This window comes from Urtica dioica, chromosome 1 (assembly GCF_054948205.1).
Source record: "Urtica dioica subsp. dioica isolate 48M chromosome 1, U.dioica_male_clone48M_v1_H2, whole genome shotgun sequence".
Classification (NCBI taxonomy): domain Eukaryota; kingdom Viridiplantae; phylum Streptophyta; class Magnoliopsida; order Rosales; family Urticaceae; genus Urtica; species Urtica dioica.
This window is the reverse complement of record NC_142756.1, coordinates 8414308-8429760: the sequence shown is the minus strand read 5'-3', so window position 1 is coordinate 8429760 and position 15453 is coordinate 8414308. Positions and strand designations below refer to the sequence as shown.

At 33.1% G+C, this 15453-nt stretch overlaps 1 protein-coding gene across 1 annotated transcript; it reads left to right on the top strand.

Moving 5' to 3' along the window:
• The first annotated feature begins 7800 nt into the window (after positions 1-7800).
• On the top strand, positions 7801-14092 carry LOC149406991 (uncharacterized). The gene is made up of 7 exons (XM_089628184.1): positions 7801-7834; positions 8943-9377; positions 12178-12254; positions 12412-12448; positions 12591-12744; positions 13243-13525; positions 13716-14092. Exons 2-7 carry the CDS (start codon positions 9020-9022, stop codon positions 13848-13850), a joined length of 1044 nt encoding a protein of 347 aa, XP_089484310.1. The 5' UTR covers positions 7801-7834; positions 8943-9019; the 3' UTR covers positions 13851-14092.
• The last annotated feature ends 1361 nt before the right edge of the window (positions 14093-15453 follow it).

The following is a 15453-nucleotide window of genomic DNA, read 5'->3' as shown; positions in this document are numbered from 1 at the left end:
CAAGTAATAAAGCGTGCATGGGCACGAGTATCGATCTCACAAGGAACTTGTCTATTTATTTATATTTATGGTTTTGAGTAATTGAAAGATAAAATTGACAAATGTTATGGAGAGTGAAGGGGTGTGACTTCGTTGGTTTATTCGATTCATTTGGTTATAGGATTTTGGCAACAGATAGTATTTTGGGTAAACCTAGTCTAATTCCTTCTTGAATACCCATTAATCTATCTAGAGTAGAAACATACCAAATTGGTTGACGGACCTAATTGGAGAGAGTGTTAAGCTCTTCTCCATCTCCCTCTTCTTCTTCTCTCCAAAAGCTTCAATGGCCTCTTCTCTCAAATCCTCCTCCTTGCTATTTGTCCATCTCCAAAATCAAACCTAATGAGATATGATGAAAACTAAACCTAATAAAGGGTATTTAGTGTTTCCATGGGTATTTTCGGAGCATTGTAGGCCCTTGGATGTGATCCAAGGGTCAAAATAAGCCAAAATCATGAAAATCCGAATTTTGATTGCTTCTTCTTGCACGTCGCACGCTGCTCATGCGTCCGTCGTGCGTTGCTAGGAGATGTACGCGCAACAAATTTGAATTTACCATAACTCCTTACTCCGGACTCTGATTTTGGCAAACAAACATGCGTTGGAAAGTAATAGAAAGATCTATTCAGTTCTGGAAAGAACTCATCCAAAAGCTCCAATTATGAATCTCTAAATTGTGCAGAAGAAGGCGTTAAATTTCTTATTTTGCTCAAACTTGTCTGAAAGTCTTTGAATCACCCCAAAATTGCTCCATTAAGCTCCAAATGTTCTCTATAGCTCAACTACCTGAAAATTCACTAAACACTACAAAAATAATATCAAAAACCCCAAGAACAAGTCTTGATTCACTTCCAAAAAACATTGATAATTATGAATGAATCACACTTATCACTGAGCGCAAACACCGTCATATTGTCAAAATGGGTCTCACACTACTCTCTCAGTAAAACCCCCCTCTTAAATTCTGGGACGATACGTTCACCACTGCCTTATACCTCATCAATAGGCTTCCTAGGAATTCATTGCAGCATATGATTCATCTCGAGGTACTCACCGAATCTAAATCCGATTATTCACGCCTTAAGTGTTTTGGTTGTACATGTTACCTTTATCTTCGTGCATACAATAATCACAAACTTGACTTCAGGTTAAAGGCATATATGTTCCTCGAGTACCATAATCAATACAAGGGTTACAAATGTCTTATATCAGACAGGAGACTCTACATCTCTCGCCACGTAATCCTCGACGCAGATATGTACCGCACTCAAACCTCAACACCCAAGATTAAGCCCATCCAGTTCCACTTCTCAATAGTGTCACCTTTAACCAATCCTCCATGTCATCACCAACACGGATGGCCAAGCCTAACAACACCACCGCTTGACGTTGCGAGGTGCCACTATCACCAGATCAAGTCTGCCCAACAGCACCACCTGATGATTTCGAGGTGCCACCATCACCAGCCCAAGCCTTCAACACTGGTGACCATGGCTCGTCAAGCATGGGCAATGCAACTAGTCCTTCACCACCGACATCGTCTTAAAATCAAGAATCTGAGCAACCTGCTCCCAACCGACACGACATGATCACTCACTCCAATCACGACATCTTCAAACTAAAGCTCTTCACAGTCTTCACCAACCTTCATCAACACGAACCTGAAAGCGTCACTGAAGCCCTATAATCTCCTCATTGGCGAGAGGCCATGCTACACGAACTTGAGTCACTTCATCAGAATACTACATGGTCCCTAAGCACAATACCTCCCAACCGTTCTGTTGTGGGAAGTAAGTGGATCTTCAAAATCAAACGACGTGCTAATGGCGACGCATCCATCGGTACAAGGCTCGTCTCGTTGCCAAAGGGTTCCACCAAATGGTCGGCTTTGACTTCACTAAGACGTTCAGCCCGGTTGTGAAACAAGTCACCATTCTCACAGTGGCCTAAGCCGAAAATCAAAATCTCCGTCAACTTGACATAAACAATACGTTTCTCCACGGCGTCTTGGACCTATATGTAGTTTGTATGACTTCGACACCCCCTTCTCTGAACTGGCTTTGCTTCATCACGTGTCGATTCCTCGCTCTTCACTCGTTATCGTCATATATCCACCATTTTTCTCTTGGTGTACGTTGACAACATCATTGCCACCGACAACAACAACCACGACATCAACACGCTTGTCCAGTAACTCCACAAAAAGTTATCGCTTAAAGATCTTGGCGATCTTCACTATTTCCTTGGCATACAAGAAATACGACGGGGGATATGATCTCATTCTCTCCTAAGATAGCTACATCAGCGACCTCATTGCTCGGGCAAACATGAGCATCGCCAACCATGTGGCATCACCATTAGTCACGGGTCTTCCATTGTCTGCCCACCGTGGCGACCCCATTGAACACCCTGCGTCATATCGCAACATTGTCGGAGGCCTTCATTACGCCACCATCACTGGATCCGACATCGCCTATAGTGTTAAAAAGGTGAGCCAATTTATGCATAACCCTATGTCCACACACTGAAATGTTGTGAAACACATACTTTGGTATCTCTTCGGTACTCAACATCTTGGCTTGCGCTTCCATAAATCACCTCATCTCCACATCATCGGATTCTCATATTCTGATTGGGCCACCGATCCCGATGATCGGCGGTCGACGTTTGATTTATGTGTTTACTTGGGTCATAATCTGATCACGCGTGGTGCTTTAAGAAGCAACCGACGATATCGAAGTCTAGCATGGAAGCCGAGTATCGTAGTCTAGTGCTCTGTACTGGTGAGATCACATGGCTCCAATCTCTACTTCGTGAACTACGTATAATCTCACCTCGACCGCCCACTATATGGGTTGACGATCTGAGTGTGGTCTCACTCTCGCCCAATCCGGTCCTTCACTCTCCGACAAAACATATGGAGCTCGACCTATATTTTGTCCGTGAAAAAGTTATAGCCTAAACTCTTACGATTCAGCACGTTCTCACATTTGATCAGAACGCCGACATCCTCACGAAGCTTCTCGGCAGCCAATTCTTCACTTACCTACGAAACAAGCTCAACCTCATCTTCTCTCAGCCGTTCGAATTGCGGGGGGTTGTTATCGACCCATCAGAAACTCACCACATGCCCAAGCCCAACAACACCCCCATCATGTCAGAGATCCTCACTTGCCCTCAATCTCAGCCAACACACACTGTTGGATCTAGCCCTTGTTACCGTTATTAGACATGCTATGACGTGATGTGATTGGCCGAGTCTATAACGTCATAGCGTGATATTACCCTGAGGATCTGTACATTGTATATATACCCTATTTTGGGAATGAATTAAATAAGCCTGATAAAATACAAAATATTGTCTTTATTTATGTATATGTATATATAATAGCCTCCTAGTGTGAGATCTTTTAAGGTGCCTATGTTCACGGCGATTATTTAGCCAACACAGCAGAGAGACCATCGCACCTATAGATTCCATTATTTGTATATGTTTTGTCTTATTGTATATAAAATCATGTACGACCCAACATTATTTTCAACTTGAGCAATTCTCTATATTATTCCTTGATCTCTCGAATCGAAAGCTTATGATACGCGGGTATCTTGTATGGGTGTAAATTATATGTAGTATTTATATAGGCGATTTGTTTTGTCTTATGGCCTCAGTCTATGGTTTAATTTTATAATTAATCCCTTATCTATTTTAATAGTCTTTTCATTTATACACTCTGCAGTGGGTTTTCCGAGATTAAGAATATTGACCACAAATTATTTGCATTAATTGGGGTTATGAGGAATGTGCCCTAGAAAATAACATGAAACTATGGTGTAGCTTTGAAGCTGGCATTATAGAGTCCTTGGTTGGTAAAGGTTTGGTCAATCCTTACAATCTTTAAATACGTACACATAACTAGTAGTGGTATCGACTATAATTCTAATGACACCCAGCCCCAGTTGGTTTGACAAAAAATCACGCTTGTGATTGACAATTTAACGTAAAAATATTTCTTCATTATAGTATAGATGTTATTTATTTATAATTTGTACTTAAATGTTCAATATAATTGATGATATAATATATAATATATAATGTAAGATTAAAAAAATTAAAGTCTACATATTTTATCAAAACAAATCTGCCTAATCTATATAATGTAAGATTAAAAAAATTAAGTATACAATTTATTTTTTGCTCAGTTTGGAAAGTAAATTCTTGGTCCTTTTGGAAAAGACACGGATAAAAGAGAACCAAATGATCCAGGGATTATATCTTATATTTTCCACGGATGAGATAAGTTTAACTACCTCTTTCAGTCAATCCTGGAATAAATAACAGACATTTTCAAAATTGTTATAGAAATTTGACTTATTTGCTTCATCAGTATATCAACACTTAATATTAAAATGTGAAAGTGCTTGTAACTATCCTTTATACTCTTCTCTCACTCAAACTGCTTCAAAAAAATTTCAACCACTGGGACAAAACTAGAATCCAATGCATATATTACATATACATTATACATTGTTTGCAAGCCCCTATCTATGCAATTTAAAAATGTGGTTAGGTTTATGTCTAATGGTATAAACTAGGATATATATATATATATATATATATATATATATATATATACAGTACATACACTGATTCAAAATAATAACTTAATTAATCTATGATATTGAATGTTAATTGTAAAAAAAATCAATATATTAGCTTAACTCGGAATTAGAATTCATGTTGTATATTAAATACACATTTGTGTCTCCAATTGTTTAGCCTGATTGTGGACAGATACAAACAATTAGTATGTCTTCTTTGAATGTTATCCGATTATCCCAGTGCCAAATTGTCACTGCAGACATGGTTTGTCTAATTAATGACCATATTTAGCTGGTAGTGGTTCACCTAATAAATCTGATAATACCAAACAAAATATATAACATATAATTATATATTTTTTAAATAACATATAATTTTTATTTATGTAGTCTTTTTAAGATACCATGTAAAGACACCTGCAGGCTGCAGATATTGGATAATAATATATGAAGTAGACAAAATCCAGATCACCCCTAAAAATTATTCTTCAGCACATATGGATTTGTATCATGTTTTCGAATCCCGCACGGAATCCTGTATCTCACACCCCCACGGGAGCGGGATGAGTATATCCCGTCGAATGGGTCAAAATCACGTGATATGCCGCAAATACCGCATAAATTTCTCCAAATACCGCACATATTTGTCACTATGTATATGCCTGAATAAGACTAGCTGATCAATGATATCTAATTAATCCCGACTAATACAAAGTGATTCCGAAATTCCGATAATCATTCATATATATATATATATATATATATATATATATATATATATATATATATATATATATATATATTGTCATTTTTTACTTTCCATATTTCCAATCTAAGAGGAGTGGTGTTTACAATTTAGCTAACCCCTCTAATTGATAATTATATTTAAATCAATAATATACATGGATGAAAGCATTATCATATAAGAAATGACTTGTACGTGTCTCTGAATTTTATGTTGATTTGGGTTACGAATTCGACGTTGAAATAAGATCGAGAACTATCAAGATTTGTAAAGTCGCGAGTTACTATTTTAGCTGCTAATTGGTTTTAAAATGAAACTCGTCTAACAATTTGTGAGTATTTAGAACTCTAATATATATATATATATATATATATATATATATATATATATATATATATATATCTTCATAAAAATACTACACCATCAACTATGCTTGACTCATCCTGGTTCTCGGACGGTACCGGAAGAACCATTTCCGATGACCCAAATTTTCGACGATTACGGAAACAGAATTTTTTCTGTTAAGCTCGGAACTTCCGTGCTGTCGGAAGTGGTAATTTTCGATACCATAAATAAGCTAGCGGAAATCAAACAAAAGCTGAAAAAAAAGTTTTAGATGTCATTAATGGCAGACTGAATATGGACCGTTGAATTTTACATCCAATGGCCCAGATTTAATAAAAAAAAAAACAAAACATCCAACGACCCATAATTAATAAAATAAAATAAAAAAACAAACAAAACAAACCTGCGGAAGTATTTCTTCCGTATGCTTCAACTACCATTACCAACGTGTGTCGGAAACCATTCCTACCACTTCCGCAGCCACGGAATACGGCCATTTTCGTGAGGCAATTTAAGTATTCGGAAGTCCTTCCTCCCGATATATTCCGTGCCGATAGCCACGTTTATGCTTAACTCATGTCGTTATATAATTTTTTACCTAAATTTATTTATTTTTCTCTTATTTTTATTTTGAGAATTTATAAATTAGCCCCATGAAAATAAAATTCACTTTAGCCCCTAAGTTTAGAGTCTAGCTCCAGTGCCAGACTCCATCATAAACGAAAGTCGTTGACGACACAATCTCAATAACGTATCTTGTATCTTTCACCTCAACTACATATATAACATATGCACATATGATATCTGACATGATTATTGGCATAAATGAATTAATAGATGATATTGCAAGTCGAGATCGTATATGAGATCCTTTCGGTTAGTCCATATATGAACCTTCTTATGTTATGTCAATTCTTCACTCTAACAAAAACTTAAATCACATAGAAAATGTACCCACACTGAAACTCTCTCAAAACCCAAATGCCTAAACAACCCGTGCATGAAAAAATTGTGCACATCATCCAAAAAACACTAAAAATTTGTAATCTAAATACATGTACTCGCTAACTCGTAAAAGTTATGTTAGTGTGCGTAAGAGAAAAAAAACTTCTTAATTAGGTTTTGCGAGAAGTTATAGGAGGCCCGTATGTTGCTGAGACAAAAATATGGCTAGGAAGATAAAGTTGAGTCAAAATTTATAGTTTATACCAACAAGTCACGGAAAACATGTTCCAACACCTCCATGCAGTCCGTCGTAACTTATTTTGCTAAACACAAAAAATAAACTGACACCAAAAGCACCAACATATGATATTTAGTTGTGCACATTTCAATCATTTCTTATTTTTGTTGTTGCATTATTGAGAATTTATGACACCTCTCTCTCTCTCTCTCTCTCTCTCTCTCTCTCTCTCTCTGGTTATTCTAATAGCTTATTATTATTATTATTATTATTATTATTATTATTATTATTGTTGTTGTTGTTGTTGTTGTTGTTGTTGTTGTTGTTGTTGTTGTAATAAGGTAATATATATTAATTCCCTAGATTTATAGTACCTACGCTGCGTAGCATGGTCAACTAATCATAAAGATTCTCTCGACTAGGTTACTAACCAGAGAAATAATGGACGAGACAACCTGTCGAAGAACAATCGGAACAAGAAATGATTGAGAGGTCACATGATTTTTCGTCGTGGTCATACTGATTCTTTTTTCAACTGGTAATAATAATAATAATTATCATCATAATCATCAGTAAAATAATAAGTTTGTAGTGATACGTATATATTCAAATCCAGATTGGATATCAAAATATAGTGTCCGACCGTCGTCTTGTGCATATATATATTAATACGCATTTATAGGTATATTATATTGTAGCAAATTAGGTGCTACTATTATTGCTATCATAAAATATTGAAAATTAATTTAGGATTTCCCCTCAAAGTCCTATCTACCAGCGTTCGATAAAAATAAAACTAAAACCCATCCCTATACTATTTCAACTCAAAAAGGTAAAGTATACCAAGTCTTTCTCTCTTCTATCTCTCCGTCTAAGATCCATGGATGTGATAATGAAGTATCAATATCATACGTTTGCTGGTAAGTTTTTTATGTGAAAAGTTGTCTCATTTTTGGGCTATTAAATGCATAATTAGTTATCGAATCATCTAAGCTGCTTCATTTTGAGATCTGGCCCAGTTATTAATATTGTTCTTTTAATTCTAACTAGGTTACCTTAAAAAAAACAAAAAACTCTAACTAGGTAAATTACTTGAACACTTTCAATTCCAAGAACTTAATTAACCTAATTTTTTTTTTCAGATCTTGGTTATATGAGAGCCACGAACATTGTCTTAGTCAAAAGCCTAGTTTTAGTATTTCGATTTCGTTGGTAGGGTTGACTGTAATGGGCTTTGAAATTATGCAATTAATTCAAAAATATACTTTTATAGCTCCATGACGGCCATGACAAACTTCATACTTAGATGAGGGAACAAACAATATAGCACTTAGAGAATTGATAATTTTCAAAATTAATAACACCCATATGCATCTTACAATTTTGTGTTAGAATGCCCTAGCCAGATTTGAATCACTTCAAATAATCGCGTATTTTCTCTTCCTCGCTCTGATTATATTAATTTTTTTCCTCATATTTTTAATCAAATGCCCGGGGAGATTTGATAGAGGATGGAGAGCCATTCAAGCGTAAAAAGTTAGTTTCTTTTTTCTCTTTACGTTATTTTAAATATGAAAAAATACATGCTTTATGCAATTATAAAACCAATAAACTGAGAGTTTTCACATGTTTTATACAAATAATTAGCACTTACGATTAATTATTTTTAAAATTCACGGATCTTATGATTTTGTGTTAGAATGCCCTAGCAAAATTTGAACTCACTTCAAATATTCGCATGTTTTTCTCCTACTGATTTTTATTATTATTTTTTCCCCTTTTATTTGTAATCAAATGCCGGAGAGATTTGATAGAGAGGAATGAAAAGCTAGTCAAGTATCAAGCAAATATTTAGAAAAGTCTAGCTTTTTTTTTACTCTCGTAATATTATATGTGAAAAAAATACATGCTTTTATAGACCTATATGCCTGTAAACTGAGGTTTGTACATGTTTTTATTCTAGCGATAGTCATGTTAATGAACCCATTCACTGAATTATCATCGTACATGTTGTTTTGGTGCAAACAGGAATCCATACTAAGCCACAAGTAATTATAGATGACGTCATGTGCATGTGAAGGAGATTATTATAAATAATCAAATCCATGGCCAAGAGAATCGAAACAGCACATGAAGAAAAATATAACACCAGGCACATTCTTGAAAAAACCTCTTCTACAATCAGCGATTTTTGCAAATCTTCAACATTCGATTTAAACGAAGAAGCAACCGGCGATGACGTAAGCAGTGACAACACTTCATATGGTGATGAGGGCTCTTCGGCTGATGATCAATCGAATGATATAAAGAAGACGAGTAGTAGCGCCGAAGCCGAGATGGATTTATTGCAAAAGAGTGGAGCTGTGAGGCCGTACAACCGATCCAAAATGCCGAGGCTCCGCTGGACTGCTAATCTTCATCAAGCTTTTGTGAAGGCAGTTGATAGGCTCGGAGGGCAAGATAGTAAGTCTTTTCCTCTTATTGTTATGATATACTTACTTATGATTGGATCCAAGGATTAAAATGTCGATATCGGTACCGATATCGATATTTTAATTTTACTGATATATCGACTACCGATGGATATATCGATGGATATCCAATAACAATTTAATACCAGCTACAGATGGTACCGATGATATATCGACAAAAATCATATAACAAAATATAATTTAAAAAAAAATTAAAATATATGTTTCTTCAAATCCAAAATATAAAATAATTTTATTATTATTATTATTATGATAAAATAGTTCCAAAATGCTACCTAATCAAGACAATAAATAAATTCAAAATACACTATACAAATCATAAAATAGTATTCAAATGGTACCGATTTTTAATATAAATCAAATATTATTGATTATTATTGACAAATGATTTTAATATATTTTTAAAATTTATTAAAAAAAATAAAATTATGATAATTATATGTATATATACATATATATAGGAATATATATATATATATATATTCAAAAGCTTGATTTTTATTTTACATATAAATATATACATACAAATTTGTATAGGTATTGTCATATATATATATATATATTTATATGTATTATAAAATATAAATAAGGAAATATTGATAATAGTAAGTAAAATCAATAAGTAAAAGTTGTAAAGAATAAGAAGTAATGAATTGTTTATTTTCTTTTATTAAAAAAATTTCAAATTCGGAAGATATTTTGTCGATATTTTGACTTTTTTTAACTACTAAAAGATGTCGATATTTTATCGATATATCATCGATTTTTTTAACAATAATTATAAAACGATAACGAATATAGCTGATATTTTACCGAGACCTCATCGGTATCGATATATCAGCAATATATTGCGATAATTTGGACCTATACTATTTTATAAATAAGTGCTCATATGATAATAGTTGGTTTTATTATGTCAATTTCTTATAAGAAGAATTTGTAACTATTAATTAAAATTATAACTCAATATTTCAAATATTAAAAAATATAGCTTAATTTATGTCTAATTCTCCCGTAGCTAGTATGACGCATTCTACGTCTTGTCTTAGTTTGAGGATATTTAAATTATGAGTTAATTATGTTAGAAATTTAAGTAAGGATTTATTTTAAGATTAAGTAAGTAAGAATTTTGAATAAACTATATTTTTAACTCTTCTCTTAAATTAACTAATGTGTAAAAGTTAACCAAAATGTTGATAAAGATGTAAGTTTTTAATAAACATAAGATCAATTTGAAAAGCAAGAGAAATTAGCCGGGATGATTGTAATCGTTTTTATAAGAATTCAGCATTTTAATAAAGGTATGGAAATTGGATCGTATTTTCCTAATAATAATTCACATGCTTAGAATATAAAAAAACAAAATAGTATTGTTAGGTGTGTTCTTTTTAATAAATAAAGCTGATAGGATAGTATCATTTAGGAGAATGATATAGTTTTATGAGATTAGTCTATGAGGATATTTATAAATCTATAAAATACCGCTCATCTTTTTACTTCGTATCATCTTCATCAATGAATTTTAAAAGTTCTTATCAATGATATTCTCTTGAGTGACTAAGGAGACTAACAAATAAACGCGAATGTGAATAAACTTTGTTGGATCCTATGTGATATAGTTTAATTTGGCATTTTGTTAAAGTTGTTTAAGACAAATTGCAAGAAATTGTTTAAGATCCGAATCACTTAAAATCGCATGTCCTCCCCATTAATATAACTGAAAACATTATGTTTTCAGTTCAGAATATTATGAAGAAATATTTTCGGATATTTGATTTTCGAAAATAACTGATTCGCGCGAGATTTTGTGTTGACCTAATAAAACTCTTCCAACCCTTTCGAAAATAACAGATTCGCACGAGATTTTGTGTTGACCTAATAAAACTCTTCCAGAGTTGCAGTTGGATAATCACTTTTTCTGTTTGATCAATTCATGCCGACTTTAGCCTCGAACTTGTCTAAGAATTGCGTGAAAAAAGTGAGGGAGTCTCTGATCTAATTAAGGGGGGCTTAGATTGCAATTTATTGGAGGATAAAAAAGAACATGTGTTTGAGAGGGAATATGCAAACACCTAAGTTTTTTGTAACTTCGATTGAGATATCGTGGATTGTTTTTTATCACTGGACGTATCAGTATTCTTGAGTAGGTGTTTTATCACCGAACATGGTTACCAAATCTTGGTGTCCTTTATAACTTTCTGCATTGTGATTGTTTGTTTGATTGTTGATTTATTTACTTGTGCTTAAACAATCAGTTCAGCAAGTTGATCTACCCCACTAATTGAACAACCAGCTTATAACACAGTAATTTCAAACATTTCCAAATGGATTTATAACGAGCTAAATCCAATGTTCCAATATGTCAGTCTTAACTAACACGAATGACCATATACCAAGAGCATGAGAAATCCACGATGAAAATGATGACTTAAATAGTTGTTGGCTTGGCCAGGTGTCTAAAAGTTCAGTATAGTCAAACCACTTGCCTATAACTCTGTGTGACCAATCTTGCTATATCTTTCATATTCTCATATAAATTCAACTATATGTAGCCTATATCTAGCCAAATAATTGCAGTCGAGGGGGGTAAATTTGAAATAAAATTATTCAGAGGGCTTATATAAAAAAATCATAAAATTTTAAGCCAAAAATATAAATTTTGATAAATATTTTGAGTTAAAATATAATTTTAAAAAATTCAGGGGACATATGCCCCTAGTCCTTGACTACTTCCTATCACGATATAACTGTGTTATTTGGGTGATCAACAGGAGCAACTCCAAAGTTAGTTCAACAAATAATGAATATCAAAGGACTTAGCATTGCTCATGTAAAGAGTCACTTGCAGGTATAAATTATTTACGTTTACCAATTCATCAATTACAAATGTTTACACCCTATAACATATCTACCATTATTTTTTCAACGACTTATATATCACCATATTTATTTATTTATTTGTTCTTTTTGTTTTTTATTATATATTATATTATCATAAACTCCAGATGTACCGATCAAAGAGCCTTGATGAATCTGGCCAAGGTACGTGATGGATATTTCGTAACAACTTTACTTCAAAAGCCAAAGTTAAGTATATTTCTCAGACTCGCTTATCAGTTGTAGTATAATATGGACTACCTGTGATTTATATATGTCTCTCTCAGTTTAATTTTTTTCCCTGTAGTTTTATCTCAAGCTGCGCAAGAATCTGATGATCGAATTGTTCACATGTATAAAAGATCATACCACACATTGGGAGGCTTTACACTTGACTTCAGTGGTCAATGTTTTCCTTCAACGGTCAAACATCCACGTTGTTCCACTGCTTTTAATACAAGGTAGGAGCATTATAGTATCACAAAATCTTCATCTATGCAATAAAAACTCAATCAAACATTAAAGCATCACAAAATAAAAAATAAAATAAAAAATAAATGTAAGGCATCCTTTTTTAGATGGGTATTCCAGTCAAATAGGCAATTGAAATAAAGATATTTGTAAAATAGCAAAGGTTTATCTACCGATAGCAAAATAGTCAATGTTTTGACCAAAATTACAAATGTAAGGCATCGATAATCGTTTTTGCTATTGGATACAAATTTATATACAAGGTAAATGTCTTATATAGAGATTCAATAGTTTTACTAAAAGTGTCAATTTTCTATGAACGTTGTCTTTTTTTGCTCAAATAATGCTATTAGCTATTTTTGCCAAAAAAAAAAAAAACAAAAAAAAAAACTTCAAACCTAATTAGTCTCGAATGATTATTTTGTGTAAATTTTTATTTTCCATGTACCATCATGCGTGGAGATTTGGTGATCCCTTGACTAGGTCAGGCCTCAACTGAGCAAAGACAACGACCCTGTCATTGTCCAAAACCCAGACAAGAGAACTAACTCGTATCTCTTCGATCTCAAAGATCCGATAACAAAAATGGTCTTCCCACATAAATCCGCTGGATTTTATGAAGGGAGAACACCGAACATCAGAAGGAAAACTTCCGATCAGCCGAATTTTTCTCGTGGGGGCAACGGTATCTCATCTCATGTTCCTCAAGCCAGCAAGGCCAGCTGTACGAATTCAATACATCTAAATCCAGGCAATAGTGTTAGTGCTGAGGTAATTTCCAAACAGAAAGTGACTTTAATAATGGTGTGGCTGCTAGAATATCGACAATCATGAAACTCGTGATTGTATAAACTCAATACAAAATGATATTATAGTGAAACTCAACTTAATAACGAGAATGAGCCAAAACCGGACTTTGTCCATTACATAATAATTTATACTAACTAATTCGGAATTGCAGGTTAACAGATTAAGAACAAAAGACAATCATGTTGAGATGATGAGATTAAAGGAGAAGAAAGACATAATCAATTTACAGCTAAGTTTATGTCACAACAATGATGGTAACGACATATCGAGGAAGAACAGAAACTGAGCATTTTCAAGTACGTCGAGCCAACGAGAGCCCCATGATACAGACATATGCTTCAAATTCAGTTGAAAGTTGTGATCAATACTTGGGATTATATAGATTATGTACTAATTTAAGATCTGATGACCATATTGTGAATTCGGGCGTAGGAATGAGATCTAGTAAGTACTTGTCTTGTCTTGTCTTGAAACACCTTGATATTGAGATAAATTTTACATTTGCAAGTTGTGACTTTTTCACATATTTTGGAGAGATTGATCAAGGATTCGGTAACATTAATGTCCCTAATAAATGCAATAGAATATAGAAAAGAGAAACAAAATAATCCTAATTAATTACTAGAGCATATAGTAGTGGTCAATCTCGCAGAGAACTAGTTTCAATTTGGAAAATTACATAATAAGCCTAAAACGTATGTCACTTTTCATATCTCACTCATGTTTTTCAATCATTTCGACAGTAGTCGTTTCCCTTTTCTCCAGATAAAAATACCCCATGTGTTCCAAATCTGACCAACAGTTATTGTAATCAATTTTAAAAGTTATTGAAATCTGATCAACAAGTATTGAAATCTGGTCAACAAGTATTGAAATCTGATTAACATATTTTTTAAAATTTGGTTCAAAATAATTGTATATTGAAATATGGTTAACAATTAGTGAAATTTAGTTAACAGCTGTTGAAATCTGGTTAACAGTTATTGAATTAAAGGCAAAATGGACACTTCAAAAATTAAAATGATTGTTCATGAAAAATAAAAACTTTGACGGCTTATATTGAATTTTTTTTTTTTTTTTTTACAAAAAACGGCTATTGGAAATTATTTCCGAAATTAGTATTTGTCTTACTTAGTCATCAATATCTAAATATAAGTATATTTAGTTATTCGAATATAGAAAATCTAGGTATTTAGGTTATATCGAAATAGTTGTGAAACAAACAAAATTTTAGTGGTATGTTAATATGTTATATTAGGTTCAGTACACCGTAAATAAATAAAAACTATCTTGTCATATGTTCTATTTTATGAATCAGAAAGTCAATTCAAAATAAGTTATATGTTTGATAGTTAGAATTGTTTTGATAAGATACGCAGTTGCAAATTATTGAATTAATGACCATAATATCCTCGTATTTGAGGTGCATGAACATCTTGAACACGATAATCTTATTTGCTCTATTTGTTCTACATGTTTAGGGTATGAAGTTTTAGTTTTTGAACGAATTTTGAAATAAAAGGAGAGCATATGGAAGAATCGTTCATTTTTGGTTTATTTCCGAATTTTATTTGAAGTTGTATACAATATGATAAGGATTTGAATTTGAAAATTATTGTGGCTTATTTACCAAGACAAAAACAGTATTTTAGAAGCGAATTTTTTCATTTCTAATTATCAGATATACCCGCTTCTAATGATATTCGATTCATTAGAAGCGGACTACTCCGCTTTTAATTCATACAGTCCGCTTATAATGTATATATGAAATTAATATTTTTATTATTCACATTAAAAGAGGAAATTCGCGTTTAGCGACAAATATTTGTCCTAGTGAGATAAAACTCAGATCTAGAAGAATCCAATGTTCTAGAGAGAAAACCTTCTCT

Coding starts and splice junctions, on each gene's coding strand:
- LOC149406991 (XM_089628184.1), top strand. CDS start 9,020: ATGGCCAAGAGAATCGAAACAGCACATGAAGAAAAATATAACACCAGG. Junction 9,378..12,177: donor TAGGCTCGGAGGGCAAGATA/GTAAGTCTTTTC, acceptor GGTGATCAACAG/GAGCAACTCCAAAGTTAGTT. Junction 13,526..13,715: donor GCAATAGTGTTAGTGCTGAG/GTAATTTCCAAA, acceptor TCGGAATTGCAG/GTTAACAGATTAAGAACAAA.